Source organism: Agrilus planipennis, unplaced genomic scaffold (genome assembly GCF_000699045.2).
Source record: "Agrilus planipennis isolate EAB-ADULT unplaced genomic scaffold, Apla_2.0 scaffold259, whole genome shotgun sequence".
Taxonomy (NCBI): domain Eukaryota; kingdom Metazoa; phylum Arthropoda; class Insecta; order Coleoptera; family Buprestidae; genus Agrilus; species Agrilus planipennis.
Window position 1 is genome coordinate 316412 of NW_020438998.1, and position 24924 is coordinate 341335.

Sequence of the window (24924 nt, forward strand, 5' to 3'; positions counted from 1 at the left end):
AAAAAAAAAAAGAAATTAATTGACCTGTTGTTTGTTTTTCTGTTAATATGTGATAATTGATTTTCTTCTTATTTTCAGAGTAAACTAAGTCAGAATCCCACGATAAAGTTCGTAGGAAATGAAGGGGTAAGTGACTTTTCTTTTTATCCGCCTACTGAAAAAAATCAAAACAATTCTAATGCTTTTTTCTTCGAGAAGTGAAATCCCTGAATAATGTTTTTATGGGACAATTTTCCATTTCATGGCGAGTTTTTCCGCTAGGGGCGCTAATGTTATCTTTTTCTTCAATTTAAAACATGCAGTATACATATGCTACATATTAAAATAGGCATAAAAGCAGGGTTGCCACCTCCTTATTAACTTAGGACTTATAAAATACAACCCCCTAGAAAGTTATAGTCAGCTTCCTTCTTCTTTTGGTTAAATAAACGTCTTTGTATACGGAGTGTTTTTCATTATTCACTTAAATAAGTGTAGTACCAAAGTATATTTATGAAGCAAAGAACTAAATGAACAGTAATTTATTATTGCTAAGTGGTTTTTATGTAACCTACATTTTCCTTAATTCTAGTATTTCTAGATACTAACTTATTTAAAACAGTCTGCTATAAGTAATTGCTGGGGTTTTTACTGACAATGAGTGAGAGTCTAAGCCATTCATGCATTCAAAACAGACCCCACAAGTAATACAAATGTTTGATTAAATATTTTTGAGACTTACATAAAAGGACGTATCAAAATCAAAAGAAAAAATTAATTTGTACATCTCAATTAATTTTCTCAGGGTTCCGTATGTCAATGAAAAATGGAACCCTTATAGAATCACTCGTGTGTCCATTTGTCCGTTTTTTTTATTAAATGTATACAATTGCGGTTACTGTAAAAAAAAATGACAAAACAGAAATTGATTTTAACAACAACTTTATACTCTCTTAATTGTTTATTAATTAATTAAGCAAAACCGGTTGAGTAATTCCCAATAATTTTATTTAGAAAATTGGTTAGTTAATTTTATTCAAGGCGACTCTCTAAAAATGATAAATAGTTCCATGTAGTATGTACGTACAATATGGCGTATATTATTGTTATTAAATGGTCTTGAAGTTTAAACATTTGATGTGACCTTTGCTGGATTTCGACACGTGAATTAATGATTATATTAGTAAAATTTTCCTACATAAACATTCGGTTTTGCACAAAAACGCAAATTTATATCACTCTTAAGTCATAGATGTTTAATCGTAATGGTAGCGGTATTGACGGTAGAGGATTGAATGAAAATAAATAGAAATTAAACAAAAATATTGATGTGTATAAAATGGTGAAAGTAAGGTCATGGCTAAGATAAAAATTAGAAACAAAACTAAAAATGGCCGATTTTAGATATTTGAGAAGCTATTTAAACTTTTTATAAAAAAAAAAAATGTAGTAATTTAGAAATTAGAAAAGCTAAAATAAATTCCAATTAAGCCAACCGATTGCTTGTTATCATCCAATCTTTTGGTTTTCTTTTCGGATATATCGAGTTAGAGAAATCAAAATATTCAAGTTAAAAGGGAGAGGGTGTTTTAGTAAGACAATTTTAAAGCTGCTATAAAATGCTGTGTGAATCTTCTGGATAAGTTGCTCTCCATTATCAAGGCTTTCCCTTTGAACAGGTACGAACGTCTAGTCAGGCATATTAGGGGCAGAAACGAAAGTTAGAAGGGGTAGAGGTAGACCTAGATATGGGTTGTTCTAGTTTTAGGGAAATGCGAAAATTAGCTCAGGATAGGAAAGAGTGGAAGTGCGTGTCCAACCAGTCTTAGGACTGACGACCTTACGATGATGATGGGTTGAGATCTGGAGATCGCGGTGGTCGAACAATGGGGCCACTACAACCTATTATCCATTGATTTGGATACCATTCGTTGAAGAAATTAGTGACACCATTAAGTAAATAGAAGATTGTCCTGCTTATTCGAAGATAAATCTCCTCAAGTTACAGAAGTAAATAATTTTCTAAAAATTCCTGTTATATTTCTCTGTTCAAATTTCCTTTGGACGAAATGTTGGTTTTCGATTGCCCATGGAGATGCATGTTCATATTCAACTTTTTTGACGTGACAACGTCTTATAATTCGATGGAGCCGGCTGCACGCACGAAAAAACATGACTCATGCGGCGTTACCTCGCTCTGAGGCGTTCCATTTAAGGCNTACTCATTATTTTCGTTTTGTTTTATGATTTTATTAGAATTTCTACTTTTGCTTCTCAAAATTTATTATTTAACGATTAGGTATCTACTGAATGTTATTTTGGAGATTGTATCGTGTAAGAGCCCAGTATGGTATCAATTTTGTTTGAAAAAGTAGTGAATCCGCTTATTATGACATCGAAAGGAAATGACTAAACACGTCGTACTAAGCGGGCGTCATACAAAACATATTCTTAGAAAATAAACAACTTTCTATTTTGGTTAGTTAATTAGTTTAATAGATAGAAAAATTACAAATTGAATATATTAACAAAAACAGAAAAAGAACGATGAATTGGAATATCATTATACATAATAAGGGTCAGAAAAATGAGCGAAAATGTTATTATTAATCATTTGGGTCACTATAGCCGGTTATAATTTCTTGAGAATCAATCATAATAAACGATATGTCATATTAAACGGCGTCAGTATATTCAAAGTTTCCTATAGAGAATTGAATATGAAAACCAAAGTTAACACTGCAATTACTTCATATTAAGCGGTTGGTCAATATAAGCGGAGTCATGATAAACGAATTCCACTATATTACTATCTTTCCAATAGAAAATGTCACTGGTGTAAAATAAGAGAAAATTATGTTGTTTTACTATTATTATTGATGATTTTCTTACGTTTATGTAAATATTTAGCATTTAAGAAGAAGCAAGAAAAAAATTATTAATTTATTACCACACTAATACTAGCGTTTGGTAGAACTTAAAAATATATAGGTATATACACAAATAGATATGAAAGATAGTGTTGTTTATTACTTACTCTTACATTTCCTACCGATTACTTAATTTTAGGTAGTATATGAAAGATTGATTGGACAAAGAAATGTCCAAGTAAATGACGCAACTGTAAGGTGATCATTGTCTGCACTTTGCGAAGACATTATTGCAACATATCGATTTCAATAGACGCTTTGTAACTTTTACTCTTTAAGCGACTTCTTGTACTACATTACAATTTTTATCTTTAGACAATACGAAAATAATTTATTAAAAAGAAATTGTTGCAGTAGAAAACTGATTAAGCGTACCTATACGTATTATTGTTTGCACATTAACTATACCAATTATACCATATTATTGTATAATGTTGAGGTGTTATTTCATGATTACTAACGCCGATTGGAATTTTCGCAATTTTACACAATTAATACGTATACTACGTTATACTTATTTAACTGGGCGCATTGCAAAATGCAATTCTTTACCTGAATTGTCTGTTTTGCATGGACATTATTACGAAACGAGTCGTGAGGTACATAGGTACGATAATTACATTTATTTAAAATGCAACCACCAAAATGATCACAAATTAAACAGATCAGTCGTAAAGAATGCAAAAGCGAATAATTTCCATTTTAAAAAAAGGCCCCATAGATTTGCTTTTTTTTATTTAAACCATACAAAAAGTAATTTCAAAGTTTCAATTGAAATTGTCAACTAGTAATAAACAGAAAGATTCATTTTATATCGTAATATATTGTAGACACCATCTCGCTATATTGCAATATTAGCCTCAATGGCATTCAAAAAGCATTAAGAGGTACTACTTAAATTCGACCAAAATCTAAACCACCGAAGCAAAGGAATGTTTAGTCTTTCGCAGAAACTTTAATTAATAACTTTGCTCAAATCCCGTCCGAATCATCAGTCATCTAAACAAGCTTTCTCTTACATCAAAACAAAGAAAATGGTTAGAAAGTAATACGAATAGAATCTGGATTACGTTAATTCATATTACTAATCACTATGTAATAATGTGCTACGTATCTATAGTTCCAGACGTAAGTAGGTTTGCAAAGGAAATTTGTGTATTTGACATAACGGAATAACGTCTAATAAACGATATTCCCATTTTTTAATAAGTGATCCAAGGAAACCACAGAATAACCTGAACCAAGGCAGACGCACCCGGAATCGAACCGGCGTCCTCCCGAACGCTAAGCAATGGTCTAAACCTCTACGCCATGCCACTCGGTTACTTTACCAATTCAACTTTTATGTACAACTTGCGTCCTCTGTAATTAAGTAGATGATCACTTCCGCCCCAATTCTTTCACAACCACAAAATTAATACGTATTGATTACTATTTTTACATATTAAATAATACATATACTTTAATCGTAACGAGACACCGTTCCCAATATTATACTCATTCTTTTTTTTTTAACCGTTGAATCAGCAGTAAAAAAATAAGGAGTAACTTAAACTAGAGATGCACCGGATAGTAATTTTGCCGGGTGCCGGATAACCGGGTGCCCAGTATTAGCTGTGCCGGATTCCCCGCAAAATCACTACGGTTAATGGTTCATGTCTTTGTTCTGGCAGGCTTTCCAGCACTGTCGACTACCTGACGTCATTATCTGGTACCCGGCCGGATCCTAAAAAAAAGTGTTGAATCCGCCGGCTACCGGATCCAAACCGGACACCCTAATTTACACTAAATGTCCACTGACGAAATCGTTAGGTTGTGGTAGGCATATGTAAAGTACAGTAGAAAACGGTACCAAATTGGGACGGAATCAACCATTTCTAAAAATAATGTCATCTACGGAAATAGTCAAAACCTTGATATAATGTAGAACTTATTAATTTTCAAACAGGAGAGACAATAATTGTAACCGCGCGAGAAGTGGTATTATTACCGTTCCGTTTAGTAAAAAAAAAAAAGATTAATGAAGTGCGTCAACAAATTTTACATAGTGACGCAAATTGTGTTGCTACAATTGCGCGAACCTTCCCACTCGAGTTCATTATCAACAATGAAAAACTTCTCCTCTTCGATTACCCATGGCCCACATTTTTAATTTTCCTTGACCGAAATAGAGTAAATGCAACTAAATAATATTAACCAACATTATTTACAAACTGTTATTGTCGTTATAATATAGTAAAACACGTCATTCGGAAAATCTTTCTCAGAGTTAGTAGGCATACATATAAAAACTTTTTCGACGCATTAGAACCATAATATGCATAAGCATAAGGAGTTACATAATATAAATAAATAAAATTGTAATCAAAAAGACTCAAGAATATTAGATTGAAATTTTAATAAATCCATTGAATTGTGGGTCTCAAATGATACCTTTTGGTAAAGCATAGGTCAAGATCTTTCGAAAGGCACCTCCCCCACCGCGGAGAAATTGACCATTGACCCATTTTACAACAGAATTAGGTAGGATAGATTAGGTTAGATTTAGATTGTTTCGGAATAATTTTTTATATACAGGGTTGGAGTCACAACTGCACATCCTTGTTAAATATAGAAAGTATGTATTTATTTATATAATTATTGATATGGGTTGATTACATGTGCATACATTAATCGTAGTGTGTTACCAGCGTTCAGTTTTTATTATTTTACCGCTAATTGTGTGTCATTTAGACAAATTAACTAAACATCCCATTATTATTTCTGTGAAACGAACTTACGCTTTATGAAAGTAATAAAGATGTTAATGAGTTGAAAAAAAAAAGCTAGCATTCGTTGTGTTCCACTAATAACAAAGCCGTCGTTTTATTCGTTATTAAAAGCATAATAATAGGACACCTATATCTAGATATCTGTGTCAGATGGTAATTTTGATTATTTAGTATTCTCATCGTACAGTACTGTTACAATTCAGACATTTTATTCGGTAGCAAGTGGCTAACTGTATATCATGTAACGCCATAAAAAATTGGCGAAAGAAAATATGTACAGTGAGTCACAGAAGAGCACGTGAATACTGTTATGTGGACAAATACAGTGTTACCAATGTTTTTTTGATTTCGCACTATGTAGTCGTCGATTATAGAAAAAGATTAATCGACCGTAATGATATTCTATTAAATGTACAGATCGTAGAATATTGGTTTCGAGATGCAGGGTTTCTACTCCCCTGCACCAGTCGAAGACTTGCTTCGGACGACGACCTCGCGATCAGATCGAGAAAGTTTTTTAGCGTCTGATGCGAAATGAAACTAGCATTCACTCGGAAAAAAAAAATATTAATTGTAAAAGAAGTAATAAGAAAATTATACACTTCAAATTTTATCCTTTCATCACGGGATATTTGCTGATAGTTGTTAACAAAGCGGCGCTCCTCTCTAATTTCTGAAATATTTATGTAAACTATGTGAAAAATCTCTGAACACAGCTTTTAGTTAAAAATTAGTTGCAGCGGTTACAGTTACGGTTAAATTCACGGGTTTTGATATTATTCGTTATTATCCTACGGTTTCTTGTGCAAACACCTAAAAGGGTCAAACAGATCCAGTGGAATTTGCAAATGTGTTTTCTAAATTAATAATTAATTCACTACCATAGATGTTGTTAAGTAGTTTCTTAGTTTTAAGTAATTACTTTGGTGTCTACTACATGTAGATTTTAGTTTTAAAATGTGTTACTCATTATTTTCGTTTTGTTTTATGATTTTATTAGAATTTCTACTTTTGCTTCTCAAAATTTATTATTTAACGATTAGGTATCTACTGAATGTTATTTTGGAGATTGTATCGTGTAAGAGCCCAGTATGGTATCAATTTTGTTTGAAAAAGTAGTGAATCCGCTTATTATGACATCGAAAGGAAATGACTAAACACGTCGTACTAAGCGGGCGTCATACAAAACATATTCTTAGAAAATAAACAACTTTCTATTTTGGTTAGTTAATTAGTTTAATAGATAGAAAAATTACAAATTGAATATATTAACAAAAACAGAAAAAGAACGATGAATTGGAATATCATTATACATAATAAGGGTCAGAAAAATGAGCGAAAATGTTATTATTAATCATTTGGGTCACTATAGCCGGTTATAATTTCTTGAGAATCAATCATAATAAACGATATGTCATATTAAACGGCGTCAGTATATTCAAAGTTTCCTATAGAGAATTGAATATGAAAACCAAAGTTAACACTGCAATTACTTCATATTAAGCGGTTGGTCAATATAAGCGGAGTCATGATAAACGAATTCCACTATATTACTATCTTTCCAATAGAAAATGTCACTGGTGTAAAATAAGAGAAAATTATGTTGTTTTACTATTATTATTGATGATTTTCTTACGTTTATGTAAATATTTAGCATTTAAGAAGAAGCAAGAAAAAAATTATTAATTTATTACCACACTAATACTAGCGTTTGGTAGAACTTAAAAATATATAGGTATATACACAAATAGATATGAAAGATAGTGTTGTTTATTACTTACTCTTACATTTCCTACCGATTACTTAATTTTAGGTAGTATATGAAAGATTGATTGGACAAAGAAATGTCCAAGTAAATGACGCAACTGTAAGGTGATCATTGTCTGCACTTTGCGAAGACATTATTGCAACATATCGATTTCAATAGACGCTTTGTAACTTTTACTCTTTAAGCGACTTCTTGTACTACATTACAATTTTTATCTTTAGACAATACGAAAATAATTTATTAAAAAGAAATTGTTGCAGTAGAAAACTGATTAAGCGTACCTATACGTATTATTGTTTGCACATTAACTATACCAATTATACCATATTATTGTATAATGTTGAGGTGTTATTTCATGATTACTAACGCCGATTGGAATTTTCGCAATTTTACACAATTAATACGTATACTACGTTATACTTATTTAACTGGGCGCATTGCAAAATGCAATTCTTTACCTGAATTGTCTGTTTTGCATGGACATTATTACGAAACGAGTCGTGAGGTACATAGGTACGATAATTACATTTATTTAAAATGCAACCACCAAAATGATCACAAATTAAACAGATCAGTCGTAAAGAATGCAAAAGCGAATAATTTCCATTTTAAAAAAAGGCCCCATAGATTTGCTTTTTTTTATTTAAACCATACAAAAAGTAATTTCAAAGTTTCAATTGAAATTGTCAACTAGTAATAAACAGAAAGATTCATTTTATATCGTAATATATTGTAGACACCATCTCGCTATATTGCAATATTAGCCTCAATGGCATTCAAAAAGCATTAAGAGGTACTACTTAAATTCGACCAAAATCTAAACCACCGAAGCAAAGGAATGTTTAGTCTTTCGCAGAAACTTTAATTAATAACTTTGCTCAAATCCCGTCCGAATCATCAGTCATCTAAACAAGCTTTCTCTTACATCAAAACAAAGAAAATGGTTAGAAAGTAATACGAATAGAATCTGGATTACGTTAATTCATATTACTAATCACTATGTAATAATGTGCTACGTATCTATAGTTCCAGACGTAAGTAGGTTTGCAAAGGAAATTTGTGTATTTGACATAACGGAATAACGTCTAATAAACGATATTCCCATTTTTTAATAAGTGATCCAAGGAAACCACAGAATAACCTGAACCAAGGCAGACGCACCCGGAATCGAACCGGCGTCCTCCCGAACGCTAAGCAATGGTCTAAACCTCTACGCCATGCCACTCGGTTACTTTACCAATTCAACTTTTATGTACAACTTGCGTCCTCTGTAATTAAGTAGATGATCACTTCCGCCCCAATTCTTTCACAACCACAAAATTAATACGTATTGATTACTATTTTTACATATTAAATAATACATATACTTTAATCGTAACGAGACACCGTTCCCAATATTATACTCATTCTTTTTTTTTTAACCGTTGAATCAGCAGTAAAAAAATAAGGAGTAACTTAAACTAGAGATGCACCGGATAGTAATTTTGCCGGGTGCCGGATAACCGGGTGCCCAGTATTAGCTGTGCCGGATTCCCCGCAAAATCACTACGGTTAATGGTTCATGTCTTTGTTCTGGCAGGCTTTCCAGCACTGTCGACTACCTGACGTCATTATCTGGTACCCGGCCGGATCCTAAAAAAAAGTGTTGAATCCGCCGGCTACCGGATCCAAACCGGACACCCTAATTTACACTAAATGTCCACTGACGAAATCGTTAGGTTGTGGTAGGCATATGTAAAGTACAGTAGAAAACGGTACCAAATTGGGACGGAATCAACCATTTCTAAAAATAATGTCATCTACGGAAATAGTCAAAACCTTGATATAATTTAGAACTTATTAATTTTCAAACAGGAGAGACAATAATTGTAACCGCGCGAGAAGTGGTATTATTACCGTTCCGTTTAGTAAAAAAAAAAAAAGATTAATGAAGTGCGTCAACAAATTTTACATAGTGACGCAAATTGTGTTGCTACAATTGCGCGAACCTTCCCACTCGAGTTCATTATCAACAATGAAAAACTTCTCCTCTTCGATTACCCATGGCCCACATTTTTAATTTTCCTTGACCGAAATAGAGTAAATGCAACTAAATAATATTAACCAACATTATTTACAAACTGTTATTGTCGTTATAATATAGTAAAACACGTCATTCGGAAAATCTTTCTCAGAGTTAGTAGGCATACATATAAAAACTTTTTCGACGCATTAGAACCATAATATGCATAAGCATAAGGAGTTACATAATATAAATAAATAAAATTTGTCGTAAAGTTAGGATTATTAATTTATAATTATACGAAATACAGTAGTCGACGATCAAAATAAAAAGAAAAAACATTTTGTGCAACTCACTTTTGCCGAACTGCAACATAAGATTTTTTGATTTGCTTCTTGACATGCTTTAAGTAGTACGTGCTTAGAGTCGAAAATGATTTAAGGCATCTCTCCTGAAATAGAATGATTTATCATAAACCTGTAAACATTTTTTATTAGGTATATATTTATTTTTCTTTTCATTTGCTAGTATCAATTCATCGACTACAAATTAGATCGAAATTGCACTTTTTGATTTATTGAACATTTTGTTTTTTGCAATAATCTTTAAAACTTAAGATAGTGTATACCATGAAGAATTTATTACTCATGGGGTTTATTCTATGATAACTAATTAAAAATTTTTCCTTTTATATTTGAACTCCCTGTATATCGTATATATACTGTACATGAATACACATTTGTGTTAATTACAGTATTGTATCAACGCCTACTGTCATTAAAGTATATGACAGCAATTATAATGATTATGATTTATGATGCCACCATTTTGCACAATTATTATCGAGATTCTGCTTTTTACGCGAACGAATTCGTGATTTTGCACCTAGTGTATGTACTACATATGTTATATAACAATAATGAATACGTATGATACGTGTTAATGTAATTGTACAAAACATGTGTATAGTAACATTTAATTCAATACATAAAATATTAATTCATGAATTATCTTTTTTGTTGTATTATAATTAGATCGTCGCGCTTAAACATGCCACTTAAATACAAATTGCATATTAAATGCATCAATACGTTTAATAAACATAAACATGGGGATTTGTTGGTGCAGTTACTTCCATCATTTCGACTAATTACCATTAAGTTTTTTGAACACTTGCCTTTTGTAATGTGTTTATATGGTTATTTTATAGAATATAGCTATGTTGGCGTGTCTCTAGTGGTGTAGAATAGCACATTTGATGGTTAATATGTGAAGTAACCAGTTTCCTATCTCGACCAAGGTGTTCTAAATCTGAAGTTTAAATTTTCACCTGTTGTCCGGTTTTTGGGTCGACCATCGACCACCAAACCCAGTTTAAAATAAGTGTGAATGTAGTGGAATGTTCTTGAATGTTTCTAGCGTTGTCCTCTACTGAAATATTCTCCAAAATTGTCCTCAAGTAGAATGTTCTGGGTTGAACTAGAAAAATCGAGAGCATTCTGGAATGTTTGAGGACCATTTGAGTTCTGACACTAAATTCAGGCATTTTCTCAAATTTCTTTTGAAGTATTCTGGAAAACATTTGTGGAATCTCCTGAAATGTTAAAGATTTTTCCAATTTGATGTCCGAATTGACTACAGAACAGCCGTTTAGACTAAGTGAGAATGTAAACCCAGCGAAGCAGATTGTCGTTAGCTAATATAAAATAATCAACAAATTTCGTTTTAATCCAACCACCCACTTGACTTAACGGGACCCCTCTTTGAATTATCAGATTTTGAAATGTACGTCATCTAATTTTGTTTTTAATCAATCTTAATTAAATGGGTTTCGTCATCGTTCCAAACTAATTACAAAGTCCGCAAGCTTTTATTAGATGCGAGCTTAAAATCATTTTTGACATGTACGTAGAATAGTTAATGGTTTGAAAAAGCGTCCGACTGTCTGTCCATCTGATTGCATCGTTCTTTGTAGCAGAAGTAAAATCATGTCTTTCAGCAGTAATAACTTACATAAATATTTCTCGGTTCTACTCGAAAGATATTTCACGTTAGCCTTTCTAATCAAGTTTCACTTTCTAACATAGCGATTGCCGCTACCGCTGCTGCACGTCAGTCGTTGCAAATTCCAAGGCCAATTACCCAAAAAATACGTTTCTCGTACATGGTGGGTCCGTCTGTCTGCCCGTAAAACACATTGCAACTTTAACGTAATAATAATAATTATACCTATACCAGTTTTCTATCGTGTTGGCAACGAAAGAAACTACACATATTTTTTAAGGATTGTTCGTATGCCATGACGGTCGTACGTCGTACCAAAAATTCGTTTATTTCATTGCTTTTTTGGGAATAATTTTCTTAGAAACATAAACAAACCGGTTTCCATTAAATTAACAAAATTCAACTGTATGACTTTCATAGAATAGTTCAACAAGTATAACACTTGATAACGATAGGTACATACGTATATTACTCTAAAGACCCGATTTCGGTTAAAACGCCATTTGTCTAGGAAAAACTAGTTTTTATTTTTTTGTATAATTTTATAGAGGTATTAGAAAGAATAAGAAAACAGAGTGTCAGAGTTGCGATTACCAGTCTCAACACAGAGGACTCTATGGAAGACAATAAAAAATAGGCGAGATAGATTGGTAGGACTCCTTCTCAGGCATGAAGGTCTAGTCGGAGACATATTAGAGACAGAAAGAGGAGTTAGGAGGGGTAGAGGTAGACGTAGGATAGATTATTGTTCGCAAATAGTTAAGGATGTGGGTTGTTCTAGTTTTAGGGAAATGCGAATTTTAGCTCATAATAGAAAAGAGATGATGATGATAATTTTATGAGAAAAAACTGAAAATTTTTCCTCCCCTTGTTACAGAAATTGTCCTTTCCGTCACTTCAAAATGGCTGCACAATGTTCAATTTCTCGATGTCGAGTACGGCTGATATGGAAGGCCCGGGGGGCAGTTTCGAATGCATTAAACAATCAGCCGCACCGAGGGGAGCTCTGGAAGCTCTCGGGGCTATTCCACACAAAATTCGAATACACGCCAACGAAGACGTCTATGAAGCTACGAGACACCGAATGACAGTCGCGGAAGAGAATCACAAAAATAAATGGTAAGTTTCATTAATTCGCTACTATGTCAGCCATTTCATAATGAAATATGTCCTCGATTAAATTGAATTTTGGTCGTCGAAACCATTTTGGGAAATATTTTTTTTAATGCTTGTTTGGGTCCCATGATGTTGCAAATGTCAAATTGCAACTCTGTAATATTTACTTCCATTCCGGGTGGGAATTGGGCAGTGTGGTAAAGGAACAAATACACTAAAAAATAGACTCACCCTAATTACTACAAAGTTGGCGAAACACGTGTGATAAACGAACATACTTGGGAAAAGGTTCTTTCTTTGGGTGTTTCATTCCCACCAGCCAGTTATGTTGGTGGGCGGGCAGTCCCTCCGGACTACGCCGGAAGGTAGGGCGAAAGGCCCTCTTCAGCCTGCTTTCAGGAATCGTGGGAATGGGTGGGTGGTGGTTCGGGTGAGAAAGTTGAGACGGACGAAATGAAGACAGAAGAGAATGAAAGATTATCTGTGGAATATTACTGCCCCAGCATTTGCCTAAGTGATCCAAGGAAACCACAGAAAAACTTGGACCAAGGCAGACGGACCCGGAATCGAACCGGCGTCCTCCCGAATGCTAAGCAATGGTCTAGACCTCTAGGCCATGCCGCTCGGTTTGGGAAAAGGCTCCTCTAGATCCATACGGAAAATGGCTCTCTGTCAAACTCTGAAACTTTGGATTCTGATAGTTCTCGACGAGTTGATTAAAAGACTCACTAGGCGCCAAATCGTAAAAACTCATCTTTTTGTATATGAATCGGCCAACGTTTTGTTACAACTTCACTTTTAGTTTCCATGTGTCGTATAAACTATAGATCATTTGACAAAGGACTATTTTCTGTAAGGATCTAGCGGGATCCTTTGTTGAGAAGTTTTATATGAGGCATGGGAAAAAAAGTCGAAATAAACAGAAAAATCTAAAGATCCCTATTTTCGGTTCCAATTCATTTAAAAAAACCAAGAACTCACATGAACAGAATTATTAAGCCTGAAGAACTAGGACTGTCGTTTATGTATCTCGATTGTAAATTAATAGATTTACTCCGTATCCACTGAGAAATAAAAAAAAATCCGAAAAAAAGGTACCTACTGTATTTAAACAACATTAAAACTTCTTACTAAAACTAAAGCTCCTAATAAATTCTATCAAAGTTCATTGTTCATGTATGCATTCAAGAGAACGCGGCGCTATACAGAAGTGTTTAATACATTACCCTAATTTTAGACAGTTATTCGACCTAATTGTAAGAATAAATATGTTTTGTTCGCATAAAAAAATCTATTAATACACAATGTTTATAATATTGACAAAACCCAAGTTAAGAATCCTGTTGACGTGAATCCATTTCGCTACCATATATGTAAAGTAAATTTTACGGTGAATATGTACTTAGTTAATAGATGTACTTATTTTCCACATGTAATATTTTACGATTGGTTGTCCTTTGCGTGGTGTTTTTCCTTGAAATTAATATTTGTTACTTCTAAACACTATCTGTTATTTTGAGTTTGTTATTTATTTTTTATTGCGTCTTCGTATATCTACATTTGGTTTGGTTTTTGGTTTATCTCTTGATTTATTTCATTGATAAGTTACTGTTTTGTAAACCTAATCGCATTTGTCGATATTTTATGAGTTATCATTTGTTAGGAAGTCTTTTTGTGCATTGTTAAAAGTAGACCGAAAAAAAAATTATTTATAAAAACAATAATAGAATTGTTTATTAAGTTATCGTAACAGAATATCAAAATATTCATAACTATTCTGTAAATGGTAAAATACCTAACTACTATATTTACGAAAATAGGGTTTTTCGAACATAATGTACAGTATGGTACAAAAGTAACCAAGCATTTCTCGTACATAATATCATGATTAAATAATGATAAAAGAAGTGTAATTTGAATTTTAAGAAGTTTTTATTAAGTAACGTTTTCTAAAGTTCGGTTTTGTTTCCAGCACAAGAGAAATTAAACCGAACCAGAATGACATAGGTAGGAAGGTTAAGGTGAAGCAACTGCCAGGACGGACCGTGTCGTCAACCACGGCAGTGCCGCCCCCGTCTTCGCGGAGGGATGCACCCCCTATTCGGGAAAGTCTGCTCAAATCGCCGAACCAAACAAATCTGAACTCCAAGACTCCGCCATTATACGCGAATAGCAACGGTTTGACCAACGGCTTGGGAAGCAGTTACGCCAACAATTCCCGTCCTTTGCAAAATAAACCCTCCATGCCTGAGATTATGCGAAGACCAATCAAGTAGGTGGTCGTATATCTTTAACGTTACCTTTTTTCCTTACTACTATGCTTGTATTTCTCCTGTCACAATTTCGGTTCGGAAAAAGTATTAAAAGAAAAGTTTTCCACGATCAGTTGAATTGCACAATGGCTTTGTTCGCTGAAAAGCCAAAATACAAGAAAGTGTTTATCACCAGCGCCTTGTTACGCAATGTGCTACGAATAGATTCTAAATGTAAACATTAATCAACCGCTTACGTCTTTTATTGTTAACCATCTCATTAAAAAATCAAATTAGTGCTGAATTAGCATGTTTTTGTTTCTTTCATTTGCTTGACCTGTCAATGACAGTAATAATGATGATAGGTCGTATAACTCTCTCGATATTTCTTGCACGAATGTATGAATAGTTCTTTTACAACTTTTTTATTTGTGGTGTAGTTACGTTTTTATTTCTAATTAGTTTTTTGTATTTACATCACTTCTACGGCTTTGCTGCAACTAATTTCAGTTCGATAGTTGAATGGTTGTGGGAGTTACTGTTCATTTATACCAACTGATCTTAAATATAGAATCATATCTAGTAGGAACAGGCAATAGCTGTTTTATAGCTTCCTAAAATAAATACATATGTCGTTAATTTGGTCGATGATTTCGTAAGCAAAACGGCTGTCTTCAGAAATTTACCAGACGATTATGTTTAATACCAAATTACTTGTAATCAGTGTTGTCGATTTCTTCTAAAACACTAATATCTATAAACTACTTACAGTGTAAATGCCAGACACTGTCATTCATCATCATAAGGTCGTCAGTCTTTAAACTGGTTGGACACGCACCTCCACTCCTTCCTATCCTGAGCTAATCTTCGCATTTCCCTAAAACTAGAACAGCTCACATCCTTAACTATTTGCGAACAGTAATCTAATCTAGGTCTACGCTACTCTACCCCTCCTAACTCCTGTTTCTGCCTCTAATATGTCTCTGACTAGACCTTCATGCCTAAGAAGGTGTCCTACCAACCTATCTCGCCTATTTTTTATTGTCTTCCATAGAGTCCTCTGTTCTCATATTCTTTCCAATATTTCTTCATTTCTAACCGTTTCTACCCACGATATCCTCATCATCCGCCTATAACACCCCATAACCTTTTCTTTTCCGCCGCTCCCACTCTCCATGTTTCGCACCCGTACAACGCCGTGCTCCAAACATACACCTTTAACAACCTTTTTCGAATTTCTAAATTAACGGTTCGCGAGCATAGAAGTGACTTCTTTTTATTAAAGGTGACACGACCCTGCGCTATTCTTTGCTTTATATCCCTACTACTCCTTCCATCCTCACTTATCTAACTTCCTAGATATCTAAAATCAGCCACTTCTAAGTTTTCGTCCATACAGTTGCACTGTCTTTGATGATGTTGATCGCGTCTTCGATGTATAGAATAAAAAGTAGCGATGGCAGTGTGCATCCATGTCTGACTCCCTTCCTAATATAAAAGTACTTCTCTACGTTGCAGCTCCAGCTCTATAACTTCCTGTTGCTCCTTATATAAACTAAGTATCACTCTTCTATCTCTATAACTCATCCCTACATCGTTAAGTATATTTAACATCTTGTTCATTTTTCTAAATCTACAAATCCTATGTACGCACTCTTTCTTTTTTCTATCTTTCTCTATTGTTACTCGTAAAGGTAGAATGGCCTCTATCGTTCCTCTATTTCTTCTGAGCCCAAATTGATCTTCCCCTAATAGTTCTTCCGCCCTTTTTTCCATCCTCCTCTGTACTATTCTAGTTAAGATGGTCTACAGTTAAAAAATTTTCAGAGAACGTTTGATTCACCTTCTTGCCTTGAGACCGTTCAAAAAGCCCGAATTATACGAAAGGCTCGTACGAGGTAAGCCCTTAACGATGAATAAATCATTTTGTTCGACGTTCTTAATGGTTATGTCGTTGATTTTTATAGAGGGTTTGCGGGAGAAGCATAGCATGACGTCCATTTTAAAGCAGATTGCATACATGAAAGACAACGCGTACCACCTGAACAGGGCTATGTGGAACGATGTGAGGGAAGATTGGCCGTTTTATACAGAGAGTGAAAGACAAGCGCTGAAAAGGTGAGCTATTTAGACACCACCATGCCAGATTATAACTTACTTTCGAACTGTAACACAAAAGTGCTAAAAGTTTAACCCTGGTTACGTATCAATTCTAGTTTAAAATAGCTTCTTTCTCAGGATATCTTGGATATATTAACTTGTAAATTATCAACCTTATTTTATATTTGAAATGTTTTATTCTCTGTCGGTGTCACATGTAGGTTCACATTTAAGCATTACTGTAAACTATTATTACAATTGATTACTCGACAATTGGAGCATGTATAATCAAAAGAAATTGCCATTGTGAAAGCTTTTTTTCTTAGTAACCTGCAGATTTCTTTACAAAGTGAAAATTTTAACTTGTTAAAATTTATTTATTTTATGAAAAAGGATTTTGTCTCGCAAGCACAAGATTCCGTTCCGTACTGCCGAAACACTGTGATCTGATACAAAATTTTGATTCAAATCCTCTCCTTTTAACTATTAATTACTTTAGTTTCAATAATTTTAAAGATAAGCGAACGTTACATGGCCGATATTCCTGGTAATATTTCAGAAGAACTAATATTATAAATGCTAATGTGAGTTTGCTACCATTTCACGCCTTAACTATTCAATCGACCACCATGAAATTTTGTACACACATTGTCAGGGAAACAGAAAAGGACATAGAGACCTTTTATCCAGAAAGAAAATATTTTCCCTCAGGGAAAGACAAAATTAGTTTTATGTGGTCGTCGATAGTTTTTGACACGTATTTAGGACATCAACGTGAGCGAAGCCGCGGGCGAAACATGTCATGAAATTTTGTAGACATATTATTAGAAGTAAAGAGAAGGACGTAGGGTATCTTGTACCCAGAAAAAATAATGTTCCGGAGGAATAGGAAAATTAGTTTTATGTGGTCGTCGATGATCTTTGACATCAAAACGAATCCGCGGTAAAAACCTAGTGTTACATGAAAATTAATGTTTCTACAAATCTTGCCCTTTGTCCTATTCTCATGAAACTAAAAGTATGTGAACCAGGGAATCCAGGACTTCGTTTATTCTACCAGCCACGTATATTTAAAAAATATTTTTCTGTGCTACGCTGACTGTTAGAAGGCATAATATATGGATAAATGTCAAAATGATACGGTTTCTGACACATGAGTGATGCTACACAGGTTTCGCTTTTTCTTTTGATACACAGGACTCAAGGTTTCTCATTTTTAGTTTAACTGTAATTTTTCTTCTTTGTTTTTAGACGAAAACCACAGAACCTTACTCCGCCAGGCAGTAGCGACGGTGGTAGTTCGGGCAGCGGTCAGTCACCGACCAGCACACACCCAGGCTCACCTCCACCGCCCATATCAACAACCCCGTCGTCCAAACGGCCCGGCTATTACGACGGTGCCGACGGCCTGCCCACCAAAAGGCAACGCATCTCTCACTATCGCAAACCCTCCGAGCAAGTGGTGTGCAGGTCACCGGTCGAAAATAACAGTCAAAGACGACCGGTGACCGATTCTCGGGACGCAAGCAACATGAACCCTCGCAGCAGGGAAATGCCGTTGACGCCATCTTCGACGAACGGTCACTACTACAACAATAACGGATATCCAACTAACGGTTTCGGTCCCCACCTTAGCGAAGACGACGACGACGATGAGGAAGACATAGACGCTACCATGGTTGACGTTTCGACCCCTGTTACCGTCTCGCGTAGCAGCAGTAACAGCAACAGCAACAACATTAACAACAACAAACAACGGCCTTGTGATAGTCATAATATTAATAATAATAATAACAGTAGTTGTTTGAATTTTGGTGTTAGTCGTGAAAAGTCGTCATCGCCTTTCGGGGGTGGCAGTAACGGTAATAGTAACGGTGGCGGGTCACCGTTACTCGCCGTAAGTGGCGGTAGTGCGAAGCAGTCGCCCAAAAAGAACGGATTCGTTGTTAGTTCATCTTCGGTTGTCGGTGGTAGTGGCGGAGGCGGAGGCGGAGGCGGCGGGGGTGGCACCCCAACAAATGTGGTTGCGAACGAGAATAATAAAGTTGTGCGGGTGAACGAGCCGGCGGTTGTGACGCAAACGAATAATAACGGCAGCAAGTACGCGGACTACGTCAAAACTCATTCGAACAACAACAACAGCAGCAGCACCAAAAAACAGCAGCAACAGTCGCAAGAGGTGAATGGAACGTTGCAGAGGCATGCTGAACAAGTTTCGGCAACGGATTCAGGACCTCCTCCACCCCCTGCCGATGTACAAAAACAAAAGACCCTGGCTGAAGTGGATCCCACACCGGAGTTCCCGGATTATTTGACGTAAGTTACTTAAAATTTACTTTTAATGTCCCGATAATAAGTTTAGATACAATTTGAGTTCCAGTTTTTGCTTAAACTAGGTCTCTAAGTAGCCCTTCATGTCTCAGAAGTTGTTCTAGCACAGTATCTCTCTTTTTCCTTTTTGACTTCTGTAACGCCCCATGTTCTCCTACTTTTTCCAATACCTCGTCGTTTCTAACCCTTCCTATATCATGAATTTTTTTGCATCGGCCTATAACATCATAGCACCATCAACTTTTCGCACACGTACAGAGCCGTTAACCATTCGCGAGCATACTCAACGTTCCTAGGAATTTAATGTCCCAGGTTTAATATTTCATTTTATTTTGGGTTACATGTACATTTAATTCTCGTCCACTTGTGCACACGTTCGTTCATCTCCTTAAAGTAAAACGTCACAGCAGTACATAAAATTGATTATTAACAGTAAGTTGTTACTTATCATTTGGACTGACTGATAAGTTATTTTATTACATATATTTTTGTTAAAGTAACTTTTAAAGTCAATCAGTTTTGTTGTTAAAGTACCTATTGCTTTGCTATAATAATTTTACTTTCAACAAGATGCTCACGGCTTTTTATAGACTTTTAGTTGTTCAATCTCGTAAAAATAAGTTTTTAAGTTTTCGTTTTAACGTTCAAAAATTATTAAGGAGTTAGCTAATAACTTAAATTTAACAGTCTAACGTCTCCTTTTTTCCATATTCTAGCTAACAAAAATTCAATTAATAAATGATGTCGTCTAGATTTGGAGATGCATTTGTGTAACCCATTAATAAATTTATGTAACTGTAAAGAAACTGTTTAAGTTTATATTAACATAAAAATGATTATGTTAAAATCGCATCTCATAAGTTTAATTTATCATTCACATGTAAAAGCTTTATAATATTGGATCGCGTATACAAGGTGTAACAAAAATAAGCGTCAAGCTTGCAAGAGGCGGTAGAGCACTAAAAAATATGAAAATTAAGTAAATATTTATATGTTCGAAAGTTTTCGTGAAAAACGTAGTTGAAAGTAGAGCAATTCGGGCCCTGGCAAAGAAATGCGTCCCGCAACGCTGCACTCAATCAGCTGGTGATTACCAAGATCAATGTAGTATTTGTTTTGTATTTATTACTCATGCATTGTTTATTTGTTAGATTACATTAAGTGTGATTCAGGTGTTTATGTTAACAGTCAACCTCTAGTAGCCTTTTATTGTTTTAACGTTTAAACCAAGTATAAAGCGGCTGATGTGCTAAATCTAAATTAGTCTAAACATTATTTGTAGTACTACGTTCGATAATTGAAAATGTTTACATTCTCCATTCACGTAGCTGCAGAGTTTTTATAGCACTACGCTAATCGATAGACACCTACATTGCCCATTCACGCACAGGGCCGGCTTTGGATTGTGAATGATTGTGATTTTATTAAAAATGTTTTTTTGCCCTTGACCACGCGCTGCCGAAGTTGCCATGCGATTGTTTATTGCATCTAGTTACACCCTCCAAAAACTCGGCACATATTTCTGTTACACCCTGTATATTCTGTAGGACAAGTAGATATTTTTTAAAGCCCTTATGGAGCTTTTAAAAAGGTACAATGTTGTTTTCTCGTTGTTAACAGTGAGTACACCACCATTAAAAACTCGGATCAACGGCGAAGGTATAAGGCAGACTTCAATGCTGATTACAGTGAATATAAGCAACTTCATGCCGTTGTGGAAAAAGTGTCCAGAAGATTCGCTGAACTGGAAGAAAGACTTCGCCAAACCGACAAACACAGTCCGAAGTACAAGGTAGGAATACTTTCAAATTTTATAAAACTATAACAATAATTATTTTATTTCGGAATAATTCGTCGAATTTCAATGCCTTTATTGTCTTCTTTAAATGGTATAGGATATTTATTTCAGTTAACAAATTTGAATGAGAATTGATAGGCAAATTTATGAAAACTTTTAAAATTGTTCTTACCTTTTTCGAAGGAAACAAAAGTAGAGTCCAGTCCCAAGTGACTTCATTAGAAATCTGTAACAATAAAAACAATATTTTAATAATGGAATTAGGAATGTGATGGTGGAATACGGTTTTTTCTTTGATCTTTACAGGAAATAAGAAAGCAAATAGTAAAAGAGTACAGGGAAAACAAGCAGGATTTGGGTCACCAGAGGGATAAAAGACGATTCCAATATTTACACGAAAAATTGTCGCACATCAAGAGGCTGGTGCTGGAGTATGACCAGACAAATGCAGAAAAAAGGTACTGACCTTGGGCGAAGGCCCATTGGCCACCAGCCCAAGACGTCAATGAGCATTGCTATGGACAAAATACGCCTTGTACTACTATTACTATAACTATAGCTAAATCTTCGCTACTTGTTACATCACCATCACTACCCTTCTTACTACTGTTATTTATATTTTTAAGAACTTATTTTCTTCCTGTTAATATTAGTATGACACTTCAGTAATGTTATTTTACTGTTGCTGCCAATTTACCGCGTCGCCGTAGTTTGTTTTTTGATTGTTAGTCAGAGTTTTGTGTATGTATTATCGAATGTTGTTTACGTTGAGTTTAAGTTTTTTTTAATAGTTGTGCAGTTTTTATAATTCGTTGGGTTGGAGCTCAGTCTTGCTCAATTACCATTTGTGATATGCCGCGACGGAGTTAACAAATAACTTCGCACGGGGCCAACTTTTAAGTCACCCGACGATTTATGTTACATTAATTCGTACGTTAACTACACGCTCGTTTCGCGACCCCCTGTCTTTTTATTTTAATTTTCCCTAAGTAATTTTACCAAGTGTTATAGTTACGGTTAGGTTTGAACTTTTAGAAAAATTTGTTTTTAGCGAATGATAATTAATTTACTATCTATACAATGACTGCTAAATAAACGCATATCTATCCTGGATTTTCTATTTGCTTATTTCGTTAGTGAGAAAGGCCGAGTTTTACAAGAAATAGTCTATGGTCGACCCACATTTGAAAATGGCCCTCATGACGGTGAGTTTAAATATGTTTTCTAGAAAAAGTTTTATTATTCCTTTAACTTATTGTAATCATTCATAATATTTAGGATTACTCGAATTATTTTGGTCTAAATCTACAATCTAAACAAAAGTTGATTTCGTTGAATATGAAATAATATATCATTAATAACAACTGACAACTACAAAAAAAAATTGCACCACCAAAATAATTATGTGTAACTATTAAAGTGGTCCTAAATATAATGAATTATTAGATTAACTACTTACAAGGGATAATAAAAAAAGTTTTTTAGAAAACTTATTAATCGCACCGTTGCGGGTGCCATTTTGTACTCATATCGATTGTAGTCTTTTGACGGTGAATTTTGCATCTGTCTTACATATCATGTTTTGTAGAATTCGTAGAAATTGAGTTAAAATCTTTGATACATTAGACAAAGATAAAATACAATAAAATTGTATATCATGATAACAATTTGTTTTGCAAAATTTTTAAAATTTTTCCTATGAATTATTAACTTCACTACTAAAATGGTGACAGCATTTTACAAAAATAAATTAAATTATTTGCTAATCGTAAAGTATCAAATTTTGTTTAATATTCTTGTTAAAGCTAACAAATAAAACTGTTTTTGTTTAATTAATCGTACAGAAGTTGATTTCAAAAAAAAAATATTTGATTAAAGCTATTTTATATGTTTATTATGGAAAGATATTTTTGCAATGAAAAATATTTTAAAAGATAAATCCATTGGTTACATGTCGTCAGTAACGTACAGTATATAAAAAGGAAATTGTTTTTCTATTTTTATATGTATCTTCTGCTTTCCTAGAAGTAAAAAAAAATTGGCGAAATATCAAATTTTGTTTAAAATAAAATCACGGAACTGACAAAAATTAACATAAATTTACATAACTAATTATAATTTGACTTGAAATCGTTTGTCTTTATAAATCAAATAAAAATTTCGTTATTTGTTTAGCTTCACTTTAGCTACATCCACAAAAACGTCAAACTTTTAAAGATAATTATCATTTATAACAATTTTTTTGAAATGTTGATTACTTACGTATATATCGGTCTTTCTCACTCGGATTCATAGTAAATAAAGGGAACAAAACTAGCAAGTTACTTAAAAATAAAAAAGTTAATATCACGTTACTTAATGAGGACGCCATTCTGCATGTAAAAATGGTGAAAACAAGATTTGAACAAAAACAAAATTTGCAAAAAAAAATTGTACTTAAAATTCATGTACTGGTTATACAATCAAAAATTCTTATTTTTTTCAGTTTTAAAGTCTATAGATATTTTTCTCATTACTCTCAAATCGTGGTTCTACCTACAAAAAAAATTAGTTACTTATGCATTAAGAAAATCATTCGTACGACGCTGTACTTTCTGTTAATTCGTAAAATAAGATTACGATTACATATTTTATTACCATGATTAAATTGATTGGCTCTCAAAATAGGTTAATTGTGAAAGATAATCCAAAAAGATATATTAATTGTGTCTGCTATTTAACGTTCCTATAATAAACCTGTAATACTTGACTAGCTAAGCCTAAATAAAGAAAAATTCTTTATGTTTCAAATATTGAGTCTGCAATATTAAACCCTTTTTGAAACATTAAAAAGCATTTTCTTTGTTTGAGCGTATTTAAAAAATGATTCGCAAGAAGCTGACTAGCGAACCAGTAAAGGTTATAAGAAATTAATCAAAACTGTTGAATTTAATCTAAAAATTGTTTTTCCGTCAGAGACAAATCAATAGAGTAATAGTAAACATAATTTTAAGCAAAGAAGGTTTGATAGAACTTAACTTGTGGACATTTATTGCAAAAATATACATGCGGTTCATGTTTTTATGGAGAATTTGAGTAATATGGTATTATTAAAATATTTTCAACCACCGAATATTTTTTGGTCATACGTTTTTTAAGTACTTTGAATGAAACAAAAATAATAATACCAGTATTGGTCTGTTTTTGATTATACGATAAAATTTTTGGTCCTTCGAGCCGGATGACCACATTTCTGAAGATAAGATAGATGAGAAACCGAACTTCTTTCGGCCCGAGGAACTAAATAAAAATATAGGTACACGTTTAAATAATGTACTAAACAGTTTAACCCTTATAATACGTACTCGCCTTAGTTTACATTAATAGACTTCATCAAACGTCAAGTAGAATTTTAGAGAAAAATATTAAAAATACAAAAATTATCGAATTACTAAAATTATTTATATCTGACGATGGCCAATTACGTTGATATTTCTTTTTTCATCTAGGAAAAGCCAAGTTTTTCTGTGTACCTACGTTTTATTTAGTATTTTTCCTGTTTTGAACGAGCCAACTTCTTTATCATTTATCTGAGTATTTACTCGCGTAGTTTTCGTATATATTATGATTAATTAGTTATTATCACTACTACTACTACTACTATTACTGTAATTATTAATTATTCTGTACTATTTTGTAACTGTGATCGCTGAGCTCATTCCGCCAATGTACATAATCAAAACGAAAGAAAGAAGAAAAGATGAATATTGTTCTATGTCCCATAGCAGTGCAAGTGCCCTGTGCATTTTGATAAGTATCGTGTTGTCTTTTGCCATTTTTAACGAACGAACGCAAGGAAAATGTGAAAAAAATAATATATTATATATAGAAATA

At 33.8% G+C, this 24924-nt stretch overlaps 1 protein-coding gene across 2 annotated transcripts in view; it reads left to right on the forward strand.

Moving 5' to 3' along the window:
• Positions 1–24924, forward strand: part of LOC108741636 (RNA polymerase II elongation factor Ell) — a 55561-nt gene that overhangs the window by 27020 nt on the left and 3617 nt on the right. Inside the window, exons 2-9 of one of the 2 annotated variants that reach the window (XM_025975797.1) lie at positions 79–126; positions 12332–12573; positions 14543–14842; positions 16650–16720; positions 16790–16940; positions 18174–19238; positions 20874–21045; positions 21358–22856. In XM_025975797.1, the coding sequence (XP_025831582.1) occupies positions 79–126; positions 12332–12573; positions 14543–14842; positions 16650–16720; positions 16790–16940; positions 18174–19238; positions 20874–21045; positions 21358–21516 (2208 nt within the window). In that variant the 3' untranslated portion in view covers positions 21517–22856. Of the gene's footprint in view, positions 1–78; positions 127–12331; positions 12574–14542; positions 14843–16649; positions 16721–16789; positions 16941–18173; positions 19239–20873; positions 21046–21357; positions 22857–24924 lie in introns of those variants that run through there. The other variant, XM_025975798.1, reaches the window with a different exon arrangement.